Source organism: Neolamprologus brichardi, chromosome 5, assembly GCF_056152115.1.
Source record: "Neolamprologus brichardi isolate AB-2024 chromosome 5, ASM5615211v1, whole genome shotgun sequence".
NCBI classification, from domain to species: Eukaryota; Metazoa; Chordata; class Actinopteri; order Cichliformes; family Cichlidae; genus Neolamprologus; species Neolamprologus brichardi.
Genome location: NC_142108.1, coordinates 30,367,509 through 30,391,283, shown reverse-complemented (window position 1 = coordinate 30,391,283; position 23,775 = coordinate 30,367,509). Strand labels below are relative to the sequence as shown.

The 23,775-nt window shown below is 42.3% G+C and overlaps 1 protein-coding gene across 1 annotated transcript; it reads right to left on the bottom strand.

Moving 5' to 3' along the window:
• Window positions 1–9,043: 9,043 nt before the first annotated feature.
• mims2 (mitochondrial inner membrane scaffold 2) lies at window positions 9,044–21,761 on the bottom strand. The gene is made up of 3 exons (XM_087841016.1): window positions 21,048–21,761; window positions 12,574–12,767; window positions 9,044–9,883 (listed from the first exon to the last, which is right to left on the bottom strand). Exons 1-3 carry the CDS (start codon window positions 21,549–21,551, stop codon window positions 9,667–9,669), a joined length of 915 nt encoding a protein of 304 aa, XP_087697142.1. The 5' UTR covers window positions 21,552–21,761; the 3' UTR covers window positions 9,044–9,666.
• Window positions 21,762–23,775: the final 2,014 nt, after the last annotated feature.

Genomic DNA, 23,775 nt, shown 5'->3' with positions numbered 1-23,775 from the left:
TGTCAATGAGTTTTTGAGCAAAACATAAGCGTGTCTGATGATGCGGCTAGTTTGAATAATATTTGAATTAATCTCTTTAATAAAGGCATTTATTGTCGCTCCGTCTTCCTTCTGTCATCCTGGTGTCCTCTTACAGACATTACAGTCTATAATTTATCCTAAAACGTTCATCCTATTTTTATACTGTGGGATTATTCTGCTGAATTACGATTAACATTTTAATCTCCATCTCTCCTGCTGATTCCAATAGAGCGACACTCACCACATTTTGAAGCGCTGTAGTAGAACTGGACCTAATACAAACACAGTTTTTTGCGAGAGTTTTTAAATCTAATAAATAATCCTATTAAACTAATTAATGCAATAATTTCTGCAGTTTTGCAATCCCGTAGCTAAATCGGATTATAATGAACTATGTATAGTATTAAGCACTATGTAGACTTTTAATTTATATTTTTTTATTTCACCCCAAATTTGCAAAAAACAAAAAGTCCATCCATCTTCTTCCGCTTATCCGGGGCCGGGTCACAGGGGCAGCAGCCTAAGCAGAGAAGCCCAGGCCACAGTCACCTCCTCCAGCTTATCAAGGTGTTCCCAGGCCAGCCAAGAGATATAATCTCTCGTGTGTCCTGGTCTGCCCTGGGGCCTCCTTCTGGTGAGACACACCTGGAACACATCACCTAGAAGGCACCCGGGAGGCATCCTTGTCAGTAGCCTGAACCACCTTAACTGGCTCCTTTCGATGTGGAGGACCAGTGGCTCTGCTCTGAACCCTCCCGGATGCCCAAACTCCTAATCCTATCTCTAAGGGAGAAGCCAGCCAACCTTCAGAGGAAGCTTATTTCCGCAACTTGTATTCGCAGTCTCGTTCTTTCAGTCACTACCCAAAGCTGTGGCCATAGGTGAGGGTAAAGATGTAGATTGACCAGTAAATTGAGAGCTTTGCTTTTACACTCAGCTCTCTCTTCACCACAACAGACGACTACAGCATCCACATCACTGCAGCTGCAGCACCAATCCATCTGACGATCTTCTGCTCCCCTCTACACTCACCTCAAGATACTTGAACTCCTCCACTTGGGGCATGAACTCGTCCCTGACCCAGAGGCCACCACCTGATGAGGCCAACAGAACCACATCATCTCTGAGACTACCGAAGTGGAAGCCTTCTGCAACTTGGCTATGCCTAGAAATTCTGTCCATAAATATGAACAGAATATTGACAAAGGGCAGCATTGGCAGAGTCCAGCACCCACCAGGAATGAGTCTGTGTTTTGCTGGCTATGTGGATCAAGTTCTTGTAATGGTTGTATAAGGATCGAATGGTCTGTAGCAACGGGCCAGACACCCTGTACTCCCAAAAGCACCTCCCACAGAATAGTCAGAGGGACATTGAGTGCCATTTTTCAAAGTCCAAAAAACACTTGTAGACTGGTTGGGCAAACTCCCATGCACCCTCAAGTATCTCAGCGAGGGTAAAGAGCTGGTCCAGTGTTCCGTGACGGGGACAAAAACCACATTGTTCCTCCTGAATCCAAGATTCAAATAATGGACACACTCTCTTTTCCAGCACCCTGGCGTAGACTTTCCCAGGGAGGCTGAGGAGTGTGATCACCCTGATGTGTATGTGATCACTGTTAACAGGTGAGGTTGAGACAGTAAACTGTTCAGAGAAATAAGAAAGATGTTGTTTTCATAAGTTAGATTAATATTAGATTTCAAAAAGCATAATTGCTAAAAGAAAAAAAAAGATTATTGCAGAAGGATATGAGGAGGAAATATCTTACTCGTTTTATGTTCACATACAGCAACCTAAGGGATGTGAAGTGAAATAAAAAGAAACACAGCACATGCATTCATCCAAATGATATGCACTGAGACCTGCTGTGATTTGTTGGTTGGAGATGGTGACACTAACAAAAACAGGACGCTGAGCTGGAAAAATATTAAGAGTCTCCAGAATAGACAGGATTATAATCAGAGGAGCAGCTCAGGTTGAGCAGTTTGGAGACAAAGTTAGAGAGGCGAGGCCGAGACGGTTTGGACATGTGCAGAGGAGGGAGGGCGGATACACTGGATGCTGAAGATGGTGCTGCGAGGCAAGAAAAGAGGAAGACCACAGAGTGGAGGACATGCAGAGGGTTGGTGTGACAGAAGAGGATGTATAAGGATAGGGTGAGATGGAGGAAGAAGATCTTCTGGGGTTTACCCCTAAAAGGAAAAGAAGACTTACTCTACTGGATATAATTACTTTATATTTTCCAACAATTAGCACAAGTTGGAGCTTTTGTGGTGTGTTATTTACTGAAATGTACTTACTTTACAGGGCTCAAGAATTGGGCGTTCGTCTTGTAATCGGAAGGTTGCCGGTTCGAGCCCCAGCTCCGACAGTCTGGGTTGTTGTGTCCTTGGGCAAGACACTTCACCCGTTGCCTACTGGTGGTGGTCAGAGGGCCCGGTGGCGCCAGTGTCCGGCAGCCTCGCCTCTGTCAGTGCGCCCCAGGGCGGCTGTGGCTACAATGTAGCTGCCATCACCAGTGTGTGAATGTGTGGATGACTGTGTATAGTGTAACCGCTTTGGGGTCCTTAGGGACTAGTAAAGCGCTATACAAATACAGACCATTTACCATTTTACTTTATGTCCCACTGACCTGAATTCATCAAGAGAAAGCCTTTAGTAAAAGTCTACAAAGACATTATTGTCCACTTCTCTGTTATCTTAGATTATCATAAGATTTTTGATGAAAAGGACATTAGCAGATGTAAAAGTTTAATCTGCCATCGAAGTTTTTCCCTGCAAAATAGGCGCATGCATTTTACTCCTTAGACTTCCCCTACACACAGTATGTTTAATGTTATTTAATAGGGGGTTAAAATGACAACAATTGTTGCCGATGGGATTAAAGGGGTTTTAAGTCATAAGCTTCTGAGGCAACAAATCTTTTCAGAAAAAAATGAATGCATGGTAAATCTAAAGTATATTAAGTATTTAAAGTGTGGATAATACATGTTACATAGGGATACCTCTGGTATCACTATGGACTGGGACACACATGAAGTTGCATGCATTGAGATAATAGGACTCTTTTATTCAGATAAACGCAGCAGTGGACGGTGATCATCAATCGTACACTCCCACTAATCTCAGATGCACCCAAAGTCATCTTTACGGATGGGTACCGGTATCCGGTGCCATGATGGCACCGGTTCTGACATAAACGGTAGTAACCAGACTGAAAAGCAGCGCACATTTCGGTGCTTTATTTCGGTGCTTTATTTTCCTGAGCTGTGATACACTTTAGATTCTAGCCAATCATTTTACGTTTCCGAGGATAGTAGGCGGGTCCAGGTACGTACGTTCTTTTAGAGCAGAGCTACAGATTAAAAATGACCAAAGCGAAGCGGTCAAAAGTCTGGCTGTACTTCACAGCAAAAGATGCAAACTCAGCAGCCTGCAACAAGTGCTTTAAGCTGATACTGTGATGCTGTCAAAGGAGGTAACACCTCGAATCCGATGAAACACCTGGCGACGTATAGCATTTTGTTAAAAGCTGAGAAATGCGCCGTATTTGATAGCTTGCTGCGAGACCTCACACCGAGCACATCTACTGCGGGTGTGGTGCCTGTTATCAACCCGGAGTTAGCAACATCCCCCAAGAACCCGAAGAGGAGAGTCCTGGCCTCTAGCCCTGCCAGTGTAGCAGAAATGATGATGGATGATGATGCAGCAGCAGCCGTTCTTCTCTGGGCGAGCAGCTTAATGTTGTTCGTGTGTAATTTACATTGAGTAGGCTAACCACGTTATTACATTAATGCATGTAAGGTGAACTAGCAAACACAGTCATAGTTACATGCGGCTGTCTTCTTGTTTGATGGCAGATACTCCCTTCACCCTGGTCAAAAAGGCTAAAATGACCAAAGAAAAAGTGGAAAACGGTTAAACATGAGAGGTTTTTAGACAAAGTTTGTGTTTTTTCCATTGTTTAAGCACTGCTTCCAGCCAAGAGTGATACCATATATGCCCCATAGCTGCAGAAAAGGCTAACATTGTTATCTTTTTACAAAAAAAACAGCTGAACATGAGAGGTTTTTGGACCAATTTTGTGTTCTCCATTCTTTAAGCACCAGTTTGAGCACCGTTTAAGCACCGGCACAGTTTCAAAAGTACCGGTTTGGCACCGGTATCGGATAAAACCTAAACGATACCCATCCCTAGTCATCTTGTTCTGTCATTTTGTTCATTCGGTCTGTTGTGAATCCGCCACACACTTGCTGCAGCCCACGTTTTTATGGAAAAGGGAGCTGTGGTGTTAATTGGACCCGAGAAAGGATGAAGAATCACGGTGTCATTAGGTGTCTCTGTAAACGGCATCTAGTACTCTGAAGTGTGCCATTAACACAGCTCAGACTGGCTGACCCCGCTGCCTGTTAGCACACTGCCTGTCACTTGTCTAAGTTACAGTTACCGACAGTCAAAAGCATAATCCACAGCTGCCAAAAATACTTTAACAACTTATGCCTGCTGCCCGCCTCCTCTCCCTCCTCCTCTCTGTCACAGGTTAGATAAACTGCCTCTCAGTCTCCATCCCCCCCTCTCTGTGCGTTCGATTATAATTGCTCGCATTTAGCAGCTGAGCTTCTGAATCCGGAGGAGCAACGAGAACGAGAGGGAGGCGGAGCGCACACACTAAATAAATGTGCACATCTCTGGTGGAAACTGACTGGCACCGGTGTTTAAAATAATAAGATGCAGCTGTTGATAGTAGCAACTGTCTCCAGGTTTACTTCCCTGTGGCCTCTGTGGCAGCAGAGGAGCGGTGATGAAGGCAGACAGCTGACAGGTGCTCCAGGATGGTGCTGCCATCAGGTGCATCTGCTAAACTTAACTCCGAGACAGGAGAGGAGAGTCGGAGAGAGGGGAGGGGAAAAAAGAGGGCAAACGAAAAAGGGGAGCGTGAGGAGTGGGGAAAAAAGAGAGGAGTGGCCAAAAAAAAAGAAGGTTAAAAGAGGGAGAAGAAGAGCAGTGAGTAGGCGAGGAGAAAAGAATAAGTGTGTTTGTGTATGCAGTGTGTGTGTTTCTATGATTGCATGCTCCTTGAAACCTCATGCCAGCCCTCTCTGTAAAGAAATTCATAGGATGCCTTTGAACCTGTGAATCTGACAGAGCAGGTGCCTCTCCGTCTAGACGCCAACACTGTGAAGGGGTAACGAGTACACTGAACAGGTCAGGAGTTGGGGAGACAGTGGAGGGAAGGTAATAAGGAGAGATAATGAGCAAGTGAAGAAAATGATGGAGAGGAAACTGTGAAATAAAAATAAGAATTAAATAAAAGATGCAAAAGGGAAGAAAAGTCAGCTTGTCAGGAAGTGAGCTTAAGAGTGTGTGTGTGTGTGCATTCATGAGAGACAGAATATGCACTTTGCCATATGTTTATATATAACTGCATGCATCAGCACTTTGCAGCTACTACACAAACGCAGGCACGCCTTCCAACTGTTGTCGAAGAGCAGCTCGGGTACACAAACGTAATGGATTCACTCTTTGTGCTGCTGTGACAGTGGCACTGACGGTGAATCTGACTTTAATAAAAGGTGCAGCGGGCACAAGTCAGGAGCCGAGGCAGGGATACGAACCCCTTGAACCTCCCCTGCAGAGGGAGGGGGGCCCTTCATCAAAGCCGAGGCCAAGCGCAGATGAAGTGTTCGCTCGTATCACGACTCAGTTCTGGGCCGAGCAAAAGGTGACACGGAGCGTAACCAAGGACCTAATCTTCAAGCTCCGCTTTCTCTCATACATGTCTCGTGTCCACACACACACACACACACATATATACAAATGCACAGGAGTGAGGAAGAAGAGGAAGCTGACAGAGCCCAGTGCCTCACAGGTAGCCAGACAGAGTGGCTGGAAGCGCTGTCACCAATTTGTTCCTAGCCATAGGGGACATGCAGGGGATGGAGAGGCGATGGCAGCTCCCTGTCCTCATCATGGCTAATGAGGCCTCGACTTCTCCTTCTTCCTCTGTGTGTATCTGTGTGTGTGAGATCAGTTTGTAGAAGTTTGTGTCAGAGTGCTGCCAAAGCTCCTATTCCTGAAAAACCGAGGTTGATATCTGGCACAGACCACTGTGCACTCTTAGTTCTCCTTATACAACTCTCCTGGCTGAATTATTTACCGGGCCAAGAAACACACACGGAAAAGATGAGGTCTTGTTCAAGGCGGCTACCATTCAATACATTGCTGCTCTTCAGGGACACCGCACCAGCTGAGGCTTGCTTGCTGTGCTGGCTGACCCATCAAACCTTTAAGGAAGGCGAGTGGAGGGAGACGGGTCCAGACCCGCTGTGATAAAACAGAGCCGGCAATAACGAGTTCTTATCAGGAGAAAAATTGGTCGGTGTGTGATTGACCTAACCCCTTAAGAAACACGTAGCACACCGTAAAGACTGCTGCATTCAAAGATGTTGCAGTTATAAAACCATTTTTGACCTTTTTCTCACTGACTTTTGACACCAATGTGCAGCATTTTGTGGCATCTTATCTGCGATCAGCATGAGAGCGACGCTGCTTCGTGGTGATATAGTGCTGGGAACTATGTTAAAGACTTTAAGAGTGCAAACTGAGAACAGTCGGGTGTAGCACTGTATTTGTAGTTCAGGAGCTCCCCAGTGTGGCTGAAACAAGAAGTGCAAAAATTGCAACATTTTCTCTCTTAGCTTTAAAAACAAATGCAGTTAAATAAGAGTTAACAGGTAAATCTGAAAATGCTACTTTATATTTTCTGCACTCATCTATTTTCTGCAGCATACCTTATAATTTGTTTTAAATGTTTCCTTTTAGAAACTTTATCATTACGAAATACTTTGCTTCTACTGGAACCTTCAATAATCTCTATAAAGTCTCTAAATCTTTAAAAATAAACAGACTTTTTGTGCAGGTAATTTTCTGGTTGCAGCAGTCCAGTCATGTTTGAGCAAGCTCGTGCAGAATGGCAGATAAACAGGAGAGCGAAAGAGGGATTACATTCAAGAATGTGGTCTCAAAACAATCATTAGCAATACAACAAATATGTAATGACGCTCCTCTTCATTCATTAGATGATCAGGCTTCACACACTCATGCAAAGAGATTTGTCATGTTTCAATAACTGAAGTTTTCTGTAGGCGTTTGCCTGTAAGTAGCTTTGTGGCTGGTACTGCAGAAGGTCTGCTCTAGGAACACAAATATAGATTAGTATGGAAAGTTTGGTTTGGTCAACAGAATACAACACTTTTAGCTTTTACCTGGGGAAATGTTTAGAAACATTAAAAGTGCAAGATTGTGTTTCTTACCTGTGTGTTGTCTCCCTGAGGCTGTTAGGCCGACAGAGCCCCCGGGCATGCTGACCATCCATGTTTTGGAATAAGAACATCGTTTTATGTTATAGATCGTTGACCATGTGAGGAGATATTTATTTAAAAGTCTGTATTTGTTTAATGTTAAAGATTATTAGGCAAGCTGTGTGCTAATTTTACTAGTTTAGTATTTAATATTTAACCACACAATGGTCTGGCAAAGAGGTCAGTTTGTACTTCTCGGTGTCTCTTCACCCTCTATTCATTGGCCTGCCTCTTTTTCTCCTTCCACGGAGCACCGCTGAATTTTGAAGATTCTGACCCTGGTGTGTTGCCTAAGTACTCTTGAGACACTTGGTAGCAGTGTAGAAAAGCTGCAGCGGGAACTATGTCTCACCTGTGGACATCATTGTTTTGGTTTTTTGTGCTCTTCAATGTTGGTGAGTAATGGATGATCTGCACCTCATCTCTCTAACCATGAATTACTGCGTCAGTGTGGTGTGGCATGGAGGCGATCAGGCACGATCTGATATCGTCGTGTTGGTGTTGTTCCCAGGTCATCATACTAAAGGTTGTTCCAGGATCAACATTGCAAGTGACCAATCAGAATGTTGTGATGTCATACTTTTGCGACTTCGGGAAAAACCGGCGTAAAACAAAAAACTGTACTTAAGCTGCGAGAAACCGCCTTTGTCCGCCGATCAACGGACCCTAACCCTGACCCTGACCCTAACCCTAACCCTTTAATAAACGCTAAGCAGAATTGATATTGTCCTTGCAACATTGGAATTTCATAAATGCACGAATGGGTTGGTGCGCAAAAGAATAACGTCACAATAATGTGATTGTTCACTTGCAATGTTGAACCTGGAACAACATTTTCATGATGATCTGGGAACAACACCAACACGACGATATCAGATCATCCGGCGATCAGTGCTGGGGGGGTTTTGAAGCCCAAGTTTCTTCACAGGACCCTTCAGCTTCAGAGTGAGTTTTCCTTTGTTTGGGTTTCTCATCTTCCTTTTGACGATACTCCCAAGAGTCTCTGTGGGGTTCAGGTCAGGTGAGTGGGCAGACACAACAATAGATGATCAGCAAACTATTTTGAAGACCATCACCATCAGAAGACGTGGAAGCCCAGATCATCACAGATGGAGACACTGGACTTAAAACATCTTGAATTCTGGGACCTTGATTTCCAAATTACAAAACAGCTCTAATAAAATTAGTTATTAATCAAAAGTGTTTATAATTACAAAGGGATTAGATTTGAACATCAGCAAAGCCAGTGAGACACGCGAGACTCATCCGAGGGTAAAGGTGGCGTACAAGGAGCTGTCTCCTGGCAGATTGAGCTCAAACTGTGTTATTATTGTTATTACTTTTTACAATTGGTACTCTGGTTTTTGCATTGCTTCCTGTTGGTCAATCCAGTCCAGCATCCCTCATGGCATTCTTGTGAACAGCAAACCATGCCATGGCACGGGAAGAAAACAACTTTCAGTGCTGGAAATTTCACATTAGGGCTCTAAATAAGAAAGCAACTGTAAATCAGAGGTTATATAATCAAACTGCACTCAGTAGCACTACAGTTCTCTCTGCTCATTGTTCTGTTTAAATACGAACAGAGCTGCCAAAGGATATGGTAAGATGATATGTGTGAAGGTGATGTATTGTTCAACAACAACACAAAACAAGCTAAATATAAAAGAGAAATTCTCTTTAATTAAATACTCAAATCAGGAAAAACAAATGATTCAACATTCTTCATCCAAAGTTTGCAATGAGCTTCACTCGTATTAGTGCCGTTGCAGTTACTGCTTCTGTTCTTGTATTTGGGGGAAAACTGTAAGAAAGGAAAAAAAGAACAAAGCCTCCAGAAAGACTGAAGGGATCGGAAATGGATGCCAAGAGAGATAGAAGGCAAACGGCAAAACGTAAGAGGAGGACTAAAAAGTAAGGTGAGAAGAAAGGTAAAGATGAGCAGAGAGGGTTGCAAGCAGAACACCAGAACATGGCCGAGTTAGCTGCTGGAGAACGGTGCAGGAGAGATTAGCTTAATCTGACAGTTTAATTAAAAAAATAACACAATCCCTGTTCACTCTTCTGATTTCAAATAAATATTTGATACATTTAAGTCCTTATGTTTGATGAGCCAAAGACTTCAAACCACAGTAAAGCATTTGATCTGTTATAGCGATAAATGATGAGGGAACCCGAATTCACAAATGTGAAGGTGTTTCAGTTTGAAGCCGGATGAATAAAGATTTACAGGCATTAGGCCATTAAAGATGTTTGTTACTCAATGAGGCAGCAGAGGAGGGGCCATCAGGGTGCAGGTGTGGGAGGTTTGAAGAGTCCAGTCTTTCTGAAGTAGCGCACAATTAGAGGCACAGACACCAGAGTGATGCTGATGCGAACGGGAGCGAAGAGCTTGTGAATGGCGTAGGCCAGGACGAATGTGCTGGTTCCGGCGGCCATCTTGGACTGAACGAACGCCTCGCTGAAGCCCAGTTTGCACAATATGGCAGTCATGTCGATCCCACTGGGAACACAAATAACAGGAAATCTTTAAGTTGGGACCAGAAGGTGTTTGTGTGTATATACACAGTTAGGTCCACAGTACTCTTTATGTGTGCCTCTGCAAAACACTACAAATGGATTTTAAATCAGTCCCGCCTCCCTCCCACCGTCTCGCAGCAGATGGCTGCCTCTCCCCGAGTCTGCTTCTGCCAGAGGTTTCTTCTTGTTAAAAGGGAGTATTTCCTTCCCACTGTCACCAAGAGCTAGCTTGTAGTTGTTGGGTTTTTTGCTTTTTCTCTGTGTTTGTTTTGTTTCTGTCTTTACCTCACAATATAAAGCACCTCGATGCGACAGGTGCTGTGATTTGGCGCTATATAAATAAAATTGAAAATGATTGAACCAATTAGACTTTAAGCTTTAATATTGTGATTTTTACCAAAATATTGCATTAACTGTTTAAGTATTAAACCATTTTTTATACACAGTCTCACATTTTGGGCGTTCAAAAACTACTTTAACCTTGACTAACCTTTAATTCCGAAATCATCCACTTTAGATGTCTTTTATGGTTGCAGGACTTTCAGTGTCGCTGGCCGTTGCATTGTTTCTATTTAAGAATGCACATGATTGCTGATTTGATTTGATCATTCTAATATTTTGGCTCTGTCTGAGAGGTTTACTTAGATTTTGATTATGTGAGTAGCTACCAAATGCAATTTAACAGTATTTAAATTAGTAGCCTATATATTAGTTGATAGCTATCGAATAGTACACGATGGACAATGGAGGAACAAGCTCTCTATGAAAGCTGGCTATGAAACGGCTCGTCAGCAAACTGTCCGATTACTTTTGACCATTTCAAAATAAGAAGCAGCCCTACAATTAAAGGGTTTGTACTTCAATCGCACATCTTGATTGTTTGATTTGTGCACAGAGGCAAAAATACAGAGAAATGTGTCTTTGTCCAAATACGTCCAAAAACTTTTTAATCACATGAGTGAAAATAGTCCACCACACACACACACCCCAATATATTGGGCCATGCAGCACATTTGCATTATCGTCATAATCCTTTAAATAAAGAAAGAATGACGTGATTTATGTGATTGATTTTTCAATGTAAAAATGAATTAAAATATAATTAAATACATAAATAAAAACTATATTAGGATTTTCTGCTGCAGCATTAGTAGTGAATTAGCATAGACCAGAAATAATATGATGTAACATCTTTTTAAAACTGGTTTCCTCATTGCCTGTTGCATAAAGTTGTAATTCATCTTGATCTCCACTAGGGGGGACTGTTTACAATAGAGAATTTATTGTTTTTGTTTTTTTAACTTCACGTCTTCTTAACTTGAAGCTATTAGCACATGACGTCTGATCTGCCTTTAAAAGGCTACACGCACCACTGCCTTCATGAGAAAAGTTTTGATATAGTTTTGTAATTTTGACCTGACCTACTTTGGGAAGCAAATATGCAAAGAATGTGCCAACACGAGTCAGTCATTACAGCACTTAGTCACCACACTATTACACTTTGAAAGTTTGAGTCAGCTATATATAGCGATCTGTCTGCACTGCTCAGCACACAGCCCTGTATTAGCACACCACATGCCTGAGCGCTGTGGCTGCACAGTGATAATGCACAACAGTTGCAGAGTCGTTTTTCAGTTCAAGGGTCATTATCAGCTACAGAAGGAAATCTCCAAGCTCTCAGATTATATCTGTCAGGCCTCTCTGATATTCGTGCCTCTGGCATCTGGCCAGACGGAAAATTGTTTGAGCTGATAAAGTGTGGGTGTGTTGTGCTGTTTGACTTTTAGCCGTCTATGACCATCAACAGACAGAACGCAAGGACTTTATATTTTGCAAATCTCACAACAACAAATCCTTGAAAGATGAGTAAATTAAACTTGAGCATGAATTTGTCTGCATCCAGGGCCAATGTAATAAGGCTGACTGTCTATACTTTCCTATTGTCTCGTGAATTGGTCTCATTTACTGCCGATCTATGTTCCTCATTGCAAAAGCACATAAAAAAAAAAAACCCTGTTTTCGCTTCAGTTAATGATTTCCTACATTGTCCCAAATGGCTGCGAGAGGATTTCAGAAAATGTGGTATTCAGCTGTGGATCAATGAGGATGTTGTTTCACAGTCAATAGAAAGCAGAAAATCCTCTAGTATAAAGACTTCTCCATAAATCTGATTAGTGTTTGGTGCATCTACAAAGACTCTATTCTTTGAGGACCCATTACTGTCGAGCAATGAAACACTATGTTAATTTTTTTTGCCCCACATCAGATTTTAGTGTCGCTACTACATGACATTGTTACATTTTTGTGATTAATTGTTGGGAATTGTTTTTTGGAGAAATGCCAAAACTGTCTCTGCCTTTTCTTTAGAATAGTAAATATCTTTTAGACTCTAAAAGATGGCCGTAATTGGATACTTTCACCATAGATTGAAACATAGTAGCTTTAGTAGCTCCCTTTGCTTAGGCATCATTCCATTAGAAGGGAAAAACAGATCACTTTAAAAGTGTTGAGGTATTCTTTGTAGATTTTCTCAAAGGTGTAAAACAGTTTTTTAAGTATATGAGGTGACTTAAACTTCCACTTGTAAGTCAATTTTATCAGTCTTTGACCTCATCTCTGTAAATCTTAAATGTAAACGCCAATGCCTCGTGCAGTGACCGGACGTTTTGTTACCTGGATACTAGCATGTAGAACATTCCCAGAGACATGAGAGAGATCCCGATGTGAAAGGAAACTCCCACTGCTCCATATTCCTTGAAGACTTTCTTAAGCTGCTGGGTTTTGTTGGGTTTCCCTTCCTCTGGCTCTCTGTCCTCCAGGCTCTTCTCCGATGACGTAGTAGAAGCCTCCTTTAAAGTCTGAACATCCTGTACAAAAACATGAGACGCACAAAATGAGACGGGAGGATGGACTTGGATACTGTCTCTGTTGCTATAGGAAGCAACAACAAAGACGGTGACTGCAAGGCAAAAAGAGAAGACGCTCACCATGAATTGAAATGAAGTTATTTCATTTTCCATTCAAATACAACTGCAGATCACTTTGATATGAGTATTATGACATCAAGCACAACAAAGCCAAAGAGCACAATCACTGGCAACACATGGAACTGTGGAATTGACTAGTGCTGTGGATCTATACACAGTATCTGCAGATAACTGAACTGCTTTACTAAACAGGTGTGTAAACGTTTGGAAGCCGAATCCATAAAAACAAAAAGAAAAGAAAGAAGAACACAATACAACTACACAACATCACCTCCATCTTTCCACCATTGCTGTTGTGCTGTCAGCACGTTTAACTTGTGTATGTAATTACAGAGTAATGTTGCTTAGCTGGTTAGCTACCGGGAGCTGTGGTTGTAGTGTCTGGTTTTAACATGCTGGTCTTATTGCAACGTTCAAAGCATCCAGGTGAAAGGTTACTGTAAATACATCAAAATAACTTTCCTTAGTGAGCCTGAACTCTGCACAAACAGTCGTATCTTGGAAATGATGTTGAAATGCCATATTTGTTTTGTTAGGACGGATATAGAAACGAAAGTGCTATCATAATGTGGAGCGAGCTGGTCAAACAAATACGATTTTTATGACCCTCCTATTCAAGGAGCAGCCGAGTCAGCTGATTAAACACAGGCTGCTGCGTCTGCGTTGTTTAAGTGAATCACATTATCACTCTCCCTCTCGCACACTTAATGTCAGTCACTTTGTGCTACACAAAGAGCCTCTCACACACGTCGGGCTGCGTTTGTGAGCCCAGACACGCACCACTCCAAGATGAACAAGCGCCAGACACAGTCCAGCTGCCCGACACGTAACAGGGAGCAGGCAGGTCACTCAGTGTGTGTGAAGCAGATTAGTAAACTGCAACACACAATAACGACATTCAGGCCACAGCGGACGGCAGACTGCAGCAGAGCAGCGACGGCGGACACTTGAGAACGCCTGCATTTGGAAACAGTATGTAAATAAACAACCCTCCATCTGGCCTTATGGCTAAAGCCGTAACGGTTTCATATCAGTAAGAGCTTCAACAGATGGTCAAAAAGAAACAAGTTTCTTGTTGTGAAATAAGTTTCCAACCTTTATTTTGAATCAATGTTTAAGTACATCATTTGAATCTATAGAAAAAAGCTTTCTTTTAAAAAAAATATTAAAATAAATAAAGTAGTTTTCAGCTTTTAGTAAATGGATTGTGTGAATGTGTTTACTGAACACGAATGAACTCACTTACACACCTGAGAAATGGTTCAGTTTACTGAAATCTTAAGCCAGTGAAATCAAAGCACAAAAGCCCAGAATATGCACAACACTGTCACCAGTGCTACCACCGAGGCCCGGCTGTTTGCGAGCATCTCTGAGCTGTTGCTGCAGCTTTGCATATCCATGAGAGCACAGTGTTCTTGGTGGATATCTGATGGAACAGAAATCCAGAGAATGCCTTAAACTGCATTTGTGCCATTCTTGTGGCAGCTCCCCAACCTGCAGTCGTTTGAGCAGGACTATGCCTGAGCCCACACTGCAAGAGTGGCCCGGGCCTTTCTAGATCAGGAGTATATCCAGACACTTCGCTGACCAGCATACAGTCCCAGACATGCTGCAATGACACGTTCATCAGATGCAGCCACAAACCATGACTACTGCACTCTGTCAGCATTGGAGTGCAACTCCTCCACAACAGATACAGGCACTGTTGCAGTCCATGTGGAGATGGTTTACCAGAGCAGTGTTTCCCAACCTTTTAGAGCCATGGCACTTATTTCACATTAGAAAAAAATCACACGACACACCACCAAACAATAATGTCACAAAAAGCATATTGTTAATTTTTCCCCACACACCAGGCATAGTGGAATTAGTTTGGATTGTCCCCAGTATGCCTTGTTTGCCTTCTTCTGACTACTACTCATGCTACGTCCTTCAACTGGGTCGGGATTTTCTCCAGGACCCAAGTCAGATTTACTACTTTTTCCTTTTCAAATATTTATCTACCAAATATTTATTGCTGCAGTGTCTCACTCACTCACCCATTTAATTATAGCAGGTAGTTGTACTGCTCTCTAGTGGAAGAGAATGTAATTATCTTTCCCGTTACTCACGCTGATCACTTAGAGCAGCGGTCCCCAACCACCGGGCTACGGACCGGTAGTGGTCCGTGAGTCATTTGGTACCAGGCCGCAAGAGTTGAGGCTCAGGTGTGAAATTTATGGTTTTCAAGGTTTTGAATTGTTTTTTTTTATTGTTATTTTCTTATAGTTTTTATTGTTAACACAGTTTCCCTGGGTCTTTGATGAATAAATCAATAAATCTTTTTATATTTTTGGTACCGGTTCTGGTTTTATTTTGTTGTATTTATCCGCGACAAAAGGCTGGTCCGTGCAAACTGACATAAACTGGTCCGTAGCGCAAAAAAGGTTGGGAACCGCTGGCTTAGTGTACTAATCGGGTGGAACCAGATAATCTTCCACGGCACACCTATGTGCCGCGGCACAGTGGTTGGGAAACACTGTTCTAGAGGAAGCCATACCTTGTATTAAACATTTTATATATGCGTATATTACTGTATTGGTTTGTTTCATTTACAGCCGTCATCATATCGAAACATCAGGACTCAAAACTGAAACCTGCATGAAATTAGAAATCAAGGACCAAGTTGTCCATTTAATCAGAAACATAAAAACACAATCCTCTGAGCATGGCACGCTTTTTCCACTTTCGACTATTTGTTCAGACATGTAATGATACAGGTGTGTTTACACGGAGAATCTGTGTCAACCTACTTTTCTCTCCACACAGAAAACTCATGAGGCTTTAATAACAAATTGATAGAACGGATTTGAGTAAAACTAAAATAATAAAAATAAGTGTCTTGTTTGCTGTAACAGTTACAAATAATTCCATGTAAAAGCATCTTGGTCTTTAGAACTACTTACTGTGTTACTATGAGCCCTGTACATTATCCAGAATGCTATACTGTAAGTTCAAGTAGTATACTAAAATATCAATCATCTCAATGCATTTGTCTGAGTGACAGCACTGCACCACAAAACAAAGACAAGAGTTGCATGAAGGCTGGGACTCCTTGTTGGAATAATAAAGAACAGCTGACTTTCCCAGCTTTAATGTTTTTAAAAGGCACACCCTGAAGCCAAAAGCTGTCTAAGAAACTATTATGACTGTTGCACACCCTGTTATCATAATGCATACATTATAAAAAAAAATCTCTTTTAATTTTAAGTATTTTCTCCCTATTTATACTGGACTAAATGAGAGATTAAATGGAGCAGCTTAGCATTAGATGACTTGGGGCTATTGTGACCAGTGGTTACTCAAATATCTTCTCTGCTGAAGAGGAAACTTGATCTTCCTCTGGAGGAACACACACACACACACACAAACAACAGGAAATACCTCCCGGGTGCATTCAGCTATTTTTTCGCCAAGTTCAAAAAAAGACTGCTTATTGTGCCACTAAGCTTGACGTGTTTATGTAGCTAGCTGTCCAGCTAGCAGCTAAGCAACAATCTACAGTAAATCCTGCAGGGACGTGGATGTGTGTGCTTTTATATGAAGTTTGAATGGTCTTTGAGACATCTGCAAATGTGACATGTTCGGTTGTTTTTAAAAATTAGGACCGTTAGAGGCAACGGAAGGCCATTCATTGCTATGTGTGACATTTAGCCTTTACATACAGTAACTTCCATTCATGTCCCTTTCTGCTTTTTAGGCTGCATTGAGACTACGCTTGCAGACTCTCTTTGTGGGTTTTAGTCAGCCACTTAATCAAGAAGGCAGTAACAATGGTGAAGAAGGGAAGATGAGGGGAAAAACAGGCTTATCTTTTCTCTTGGCTACAATTTGTCTTGCTAAATTTTGGCCCAAGCTCCTGGATGAAGCCACACTCTTGGCAATACATTCACCGGGCTGCCAACAATGGACAATGGCAGAGTCCGGGGTGGGTGAGGGAGCAGGCCTTTGCTTTTCAGAGGCGAGAAAGGCCAAGCTAAAAGTAAAGGAAGGCAACGCTGTGGGAGGGTCATGTGAGCAAGCAGCTAAAGGGAGTTGTGCCAGGGAGGATGTATAGAAGGGGAACAGTGGGACTGCTGTGTCTGATAACAGCTTTTCAGAGGCATGAAAACACATGCAAAGTCACAGGGCTGTCACATTCTCACAACACGATTATTGTGGCCATAAAAACTGACGAATACTACACTGCCACAATTTCTATGGAAATGATTTAATACATACTGAAAATGCCATCATTGAAATGTATCTTTAGCTTGCATCTCGTCTCACATTAGCAAGTGCGTCTGTGACCATAACTGTGCAAAACTTTGGCTGGGTCAAAACAGTCAATCAATATATCACATCGGTTCCTTTAGGTAATTGATAGGCTATTTTATTACAACACTCTAAAGGGGTTGCGTCCCTGCTTTGTGACTCGTTTTGGTGCTTACGAAGTAAATGAAGGAGGGTTAAAGAGAAAGGAAGCCACCTAAATCGCAGTCAAGGAGAGAAAACTCAAAGACAAAGTGGAAAAGCAAATCAGTGAGCTGGCTTTATACACTGTATTGCCAAAAATATTCATACCCATCCAAATCATTGAATCCAGGTGTTCCAATCAATTCCTTAGCTCCAGGTGTAGAAGACTCATGAAGCACCTACTCATGCAGACTGCTTCTACAAACATTTGTATAAGGATCTCACGATCTGGTGATGTTGTGCCATGGTACCGTGATAGCATGCCACCCGTGCAAGTCCAGTTGTGAGAGTTCCTTACTATTAAATATTCCACAGTCAACTGTTAGTGGTATTATAACGGAGTGGAAATGATGGGGAATGTTGGGAACATTAGCAACTCGGCTGCAACGTGGTAAAAATCACAGAGCGGGGTCAGCAGGTGCTAAGGTGCACAGTGCACAGCGATTGCCAACTTTCTTCAGAGTCGATCGCTCCAGACTTCATTTGGCCTTCAGATTAGCTCGAGAACAGAGTGTAGCGAGCTTCATGGTCAACCAGCTGCAAGCCTTACATCACCAAGCATGGTGCAAAGCATTGGATAAAGTAGTGTAAAACACACCATCACCGTGTTTTCTGGAGGTGACGAAACACACCTCTCCGTCTGGCAATCCAATGGACGAGTCTGGGTTTGATGGTTGCCAGGAGACCAGTACTTGTCTGAGTGCATTGTGCCAAGTGTAAAGTTTGGTGGAGGGGGGATTATGGAGTGGGCTTGTTTTTCAGGAGTTGGGCTCGGCCCCTTAGCTCCAGTGAAAGGAACTCTTAATGCTTCAGAAAAGCAAGACTTTTTGGACAATTTCATGCTCCCAACTTTGTGTGAACAGTTTGGGGATGACCCCCCCCGGCCGATGTTCCAACATGACTGCGCACCAGTGCATAAATCAAGGTCCCTAAAGACATGGCTGAATGGGTTTGCTGTAGAAGAACTTGACTGGCCTTAACCCGACAGAACACCTTTGGGGTGAATTAGAGCAGAGACTGCAAGCCAGGACTACCAGCATCGGTGTCTGGCTGACTCACAATTCTTTTTTCCAATTTTATTCAGTTTTATTTGTATAGCCCCAAATCACAATAAAAGTCGCCTCACAAATGCACTTCAGGAAGAATTCTTTCTGCCTTCCGAGGGTTATTTTTCCTCTCTGTTCCACAGATATTGTTCAATATCATAGATTTTAACAGTGCAATGTATCAAGTATTGTATTGCAAAATCACTGTATCGCAATACTATCTTCTACTAGAAGTAGTATCATTAGTACTAATTATTTTTAGTACTAAATAAATTAGCCCTGACAAAATTGGATTGGGAGTCACAGAATGACTCGGTTACTCATGCAAAAGCCTACAAAAGACGATTATGATATTAACATGGACATTGTCAACATAATAACCTTACTTCATCTTTTGGATGTGACACTTTAAAACAACATCACTAAAACCATACACACCATACAGCAGGAGAGAAACAGTAAAACAGGAACTCTCTCTCATTAGAGACTGAAGTAGAACCCAGAAAGTGCCTGCTAGGTGTCCTTGAAACAAAGTTACAGTCAAGCAGGTTCCTGTAGGTGTGCGTGTTTCATTTAACCATCCTTGTTTAATTTATGGTTTCATTTAGGGAACTCCAGTTTATACAGCCGCTTACATGTATTAGGGAGCTGTTAAGAGATATATTCTAAAACACTTCTTCAGCAGAGAATCAGAGAGGAGAAACACAGATTTTCTTGCTAGCAAGGGCAGCCTCCAGAGCTCACACACCAAGAGTGAGGCTCCAAGATTCGCACTGAGGACTGCCCTGGTCTTTATTTATATACTTCAGTGGGCGTGTGTGTGTGTGTGTGACCCCATAAACGACTTCCCTTAACCTGCTGGTCTGGAAAATCCAACAGTTCATCTATATGTAAAAAGGCACTTAGACTAAAACTGACATAGCTACGTTAATCCTACCGTAAAACAATAAGACAAGGTACGACCTTTCCCATGCTCCTAGGATGTGGGGGTGAACGCCAGAACACCCTAGAAAGTACACAACGTTGTTACAGACCTCCTAGGATGGGACATTCTTTCAATATGCCACCAACTATATACTTCTAAACACAAATGATTACATGCAGTATTCTACCATATGCAAACTTATATCATTAAAAGATTATACTGACTACTAAGTACAATTTTCCATTGACAGGAGCGTTGCTTTAAATGTGAAATGACTTGACTCCACAGAGAGCTACATGAAAAATGATCATCGATGCAGGGTTCCCAAAGCCCTGTAGTCCATTCCTGTTAGTCTGCTATCATTTTTCCACCCATGAAAGCCTGTTTACTGCTGAGTTGCATTGTGGGTAATAGGTATCAGATTTTGAAAAACATCAGGCTCTGGCTCTGAGAGCCTATTTCTGAGTTAAAGGGAAAACAGTATTAAACACTGCATCAAATCTAATCCCTTTCTCTCAACCTGAATCCGATTCTTCTGCTTCATGAAATAAAACAGTGAGGTGATTTACTTGTATTAAGTTCTTGCTAATAAAGGCTTCATATTTTCAAGTTCAAGTTCAAATTTTATTCGCCACATGCAGTGGTAGGTTGCCCTGCAGTGGAATTTTATCGAGTTTTATGAGAAAGTAAGTGCATACCAATCAGAAGATGACCTGTAAGTGCACAAAGATCTACACCATATATCAAGTGGACACGACATCCTTTAAGGATTTTATTCTCTTTGTGTCCTCATCTCAAAATTTCAGATCAAACTGAATGCCATTCTCATCCCATGTAAGGGTAACGTTGCAACCTGGTTATTTCCCTTATCCATTTGTCAGCCTCAACTAACTGTTTAAGCTTTTAAACTAAAAAGTCAAAGAGAAGAAAAAACAGCATTTAAATCTGTCCAAAAACAAATTCTCATATGAGAACCTTAAACTGATAAATGATTCTTTATCAGGACAGATTCCTTGCATGCGTTTGTTTGCTGCTCTTCAAACAAACTAGTGAGATGTTGAACAAGGTAAAAAGCAAGGCAGCATGTTCTTGAGATCTTGGCATGCCCACTGTAGCACTGTAGGTGTGTCCATGTGCTACTGAGTCACCTAAAATGATGGTAATGTCAGTGTGACCTGTTACACAGCGCACGGTAATAACCCGACCTGTGCCCACACACCTTCAGCTCTTTTAGCATCACGGATGCTGACTCACACAACCACCCACCGAGAGCACGTGCAAGGCGAAGTTTAAAAGTGCCCCGATGTTTGCTGAGAGTGACTCAGCGCCACTCGCACACCGTGGGAGCACGCTCGCTGTTGACACTTCAAAGTGTGATCCAACGTGCTCTGAAAACGACACATGTGCTGCTTCGAGTACAGGTTTGTCGAAGTCATGTCAATTATACATGCACCACCGTGGATTCACTGCAAAGGCAGGCGGCCCACGTAGCTGTGCGCGTCGTGTAGTGTTGTATAACAAGCAGGCTCGCTCACATGAGGGCTGTTATGCAAAAAGACAAGCAGCTCGTCTGCTGTTTTGCATAATTCATAAACATGTTTTGATTCTGTTGCTTGCAGGTGATAGAGGCCCGGACGGCGTGCTCACCGGTTGATCTCTAAAACGTGTTGTGCTCGTGTTAAAGGTTGAAATTACCCCTTTGTCGTCGTCAGTCTGCTCCTCGTTCTTCTTAGTGGCAGCCTGTGCGGATGAAGATCTGGTCTGCATGGTCCTGGTGGAGCAGCGGCGACTGGAAACGTCCCAGTTACCCGTAAACAAAACATTACCCGCCGGGCCCCCCCTGCTGTTTGGGCGCCCGTGTGTGAAAACCAGCGGCTGCCTGAGGATTGTACATTCAGCGCCTTCACGGCGCACAGCTACAGCGGCCACCCGGTCCAAATGCGCCCAGTCTGTGCTGGTTACAAACGTAGACGATGTGTCCCAGTTCTGGATGAGTTCCGGGTGCTGTTTACCCAGGTGCACGGAGGGCAGATAGACACGCCTGACGGATGCGCAGAAAAACCGGTGTCGCTGAAACGAGTAGTCCGTGCGCAGCGTCAAAGTAACATCCTTCAGCCTGCTTGCTTTGGCTCGCAGCAGAGACGAACCCGGTGACTTGAAAGCGAGATCCAGAGCCGCTGCTGTGCGACACAAAAGCATTATCGACGGCACTCACAAGAGCTCAGTGTCTCCAAAAAACCAAAGCAGCAAAAAAAAAACCCTAAATATATATATATTTTTAAATAACCTCATAAAGCGACTCGGTTGTGCCGGGCAACTAATTACGGGCATAAGCAGCTGTAAACATGCTGCCCTGTGCCCTCCTGTATCCCTCCGGTCCTCTTGTTGACCGATTATCAGCAACAGCCAATGAGGGCTCACGCGCAACCGCAGATAGTAAAGCCTGAAGTGAAGGGAGGGGGTACTTAAAGGTATAACCGTGCTGATTCATGTAATTGAGTCGTACGACTTCAAAGGCTGACGTGCGTGTGTGTTTGTTTTAAATTCAGGTTACTGAAACTGAAACCTTTAATTATTTATAGAATTTAGTTCAGTTTTTTGCGAGGGCTGAAACTGTTTTAAATACATGGGTGAAATTAAAAAATATATATATACATTATGACGAAACATTTATTTCGTTCTCTGGAACAACGTGAACACACATTGTTAATAGGAATGGGACTTACATACTCCCATAAAAAAACACTGTTCTCGTATAAAATCAAGTGGAAATTGAAAGATATTAATAAAAAATGTTCCACATTTTAATGGAATCCATTAAACCAAACACGATCAGCTCCAGGTGATGTGAATGCAATGTGTACATATGGAGACGACATTATTTCTGAAAATATGTTTGAAACATTCAGGAATAAAATAACCAGGAAGAAATATGTTTTTAAAAATTACAATCTAATGTAATCTCACATTAAAACCATAAAGTCTTCCTTTATAAGCTTACACACTTTGACACTCGAGGTTTTTTTGGGAAGTCCTTACTATAAAAGTGTTGACTAAACTGTGTACTAGAAAGACCTCTGTGCTAAAACAGAAAACTATCATGTTTTATGTCCTAATAACAGCAGCTATAGTGGCAGAACAGTTGGATCAGAAAAGCTGATCGCAGTGTGCTCTGTCAGATAACCCACCTAGCACAAACTGCACTCGTTATTATTGTTTAAACGTATCTGAGATCAGTGGTGTCATGTTAGAGAGAGATAAGGCTGTAGCCAAAGGGCAGCAGAATGAAGAGAGGACAGGAAATGTAAATGTTAAAGCTACAGCAGGTAGAAATCCAGAAAACAAAGCCTGAATTTTCTCCACCTCTGCACATATACTGTATATAAAATAGTCCTTTAGTTACTTAGACCTTCATTCTTATGAATACCAGCAGGGGGTGAATCCTCTAGTTGCAAAGAGAAGTTAGACTCTACAGACGACTGAGAAAATTACCTGACTTCTCACTTGATTTACAACCTCAGTAAACATTTTCCTGATGAATCTAGGCTCCCAACAGTTACTTTAAAGTCTTCTTTTAGTTTTTGAAGTATGGATACATTAAGATTGTGAACATTAATAACATTAACTGGTATCACCACCAAATGGACACTCGGTAATAGTCAGGTCCACCCTTCACTTATGACGTCTGCTCCAAAACCCAAGGTGGACATGACCAAAATTGCCAGCAGTGAGCGGGCTTCTTTCTTCCCATGAGGGTCACGTTCATCTCTCCTTGTTCAAAGTCGTCTTTAATCCATCGCACTACAGCATTTCACCTCTTTCCTGTTTGTATCAGTCTTCATTATACATGCTTACATACTTACATTATAAAACACACTCTTCTCTGTTTTAAAATTGCACGTAAATGTCAACAACTGTACAAAAACAGATGTCAATAAGGAAGTGGCGAAAACGACCAGATCAGAAACTAAAGCCGCTTTAGTTTTAAAATGTAAATCATACTTCCTTAAATATTCCAGTGTTATCAAAGAATGCTGATGTATGCACTCAATATTTAGTCATGTGTTGAATACGCAATGGTAATGAGGGGAATGTATTCTGCTGACTTGCACCATTTTCTAAAAGAAGTGTGTCGTTACACCTTCACACAGTGAACGGCAGATATAGACACGTGAGAGAGAGTGGGAGGAAAGATAAAGAGGGTGGGATGCTGGCAGGAAATCCTGAAAAAAAATGACAATGAAGCTGTGACGGCTCTGACCTTTTCTAAGCACAACCACAAACTCGACACGTGGGCTGAGTTTAAAATGGCAATTAAGTTTAAAATCGAAGTCACGGTTGTGTTTTTGGTCCTATATCCTTTTAGCACCTACGAATAAATAAGACAGTGCTGAATATTTGCCTCCCACAGACAGCGTTAACT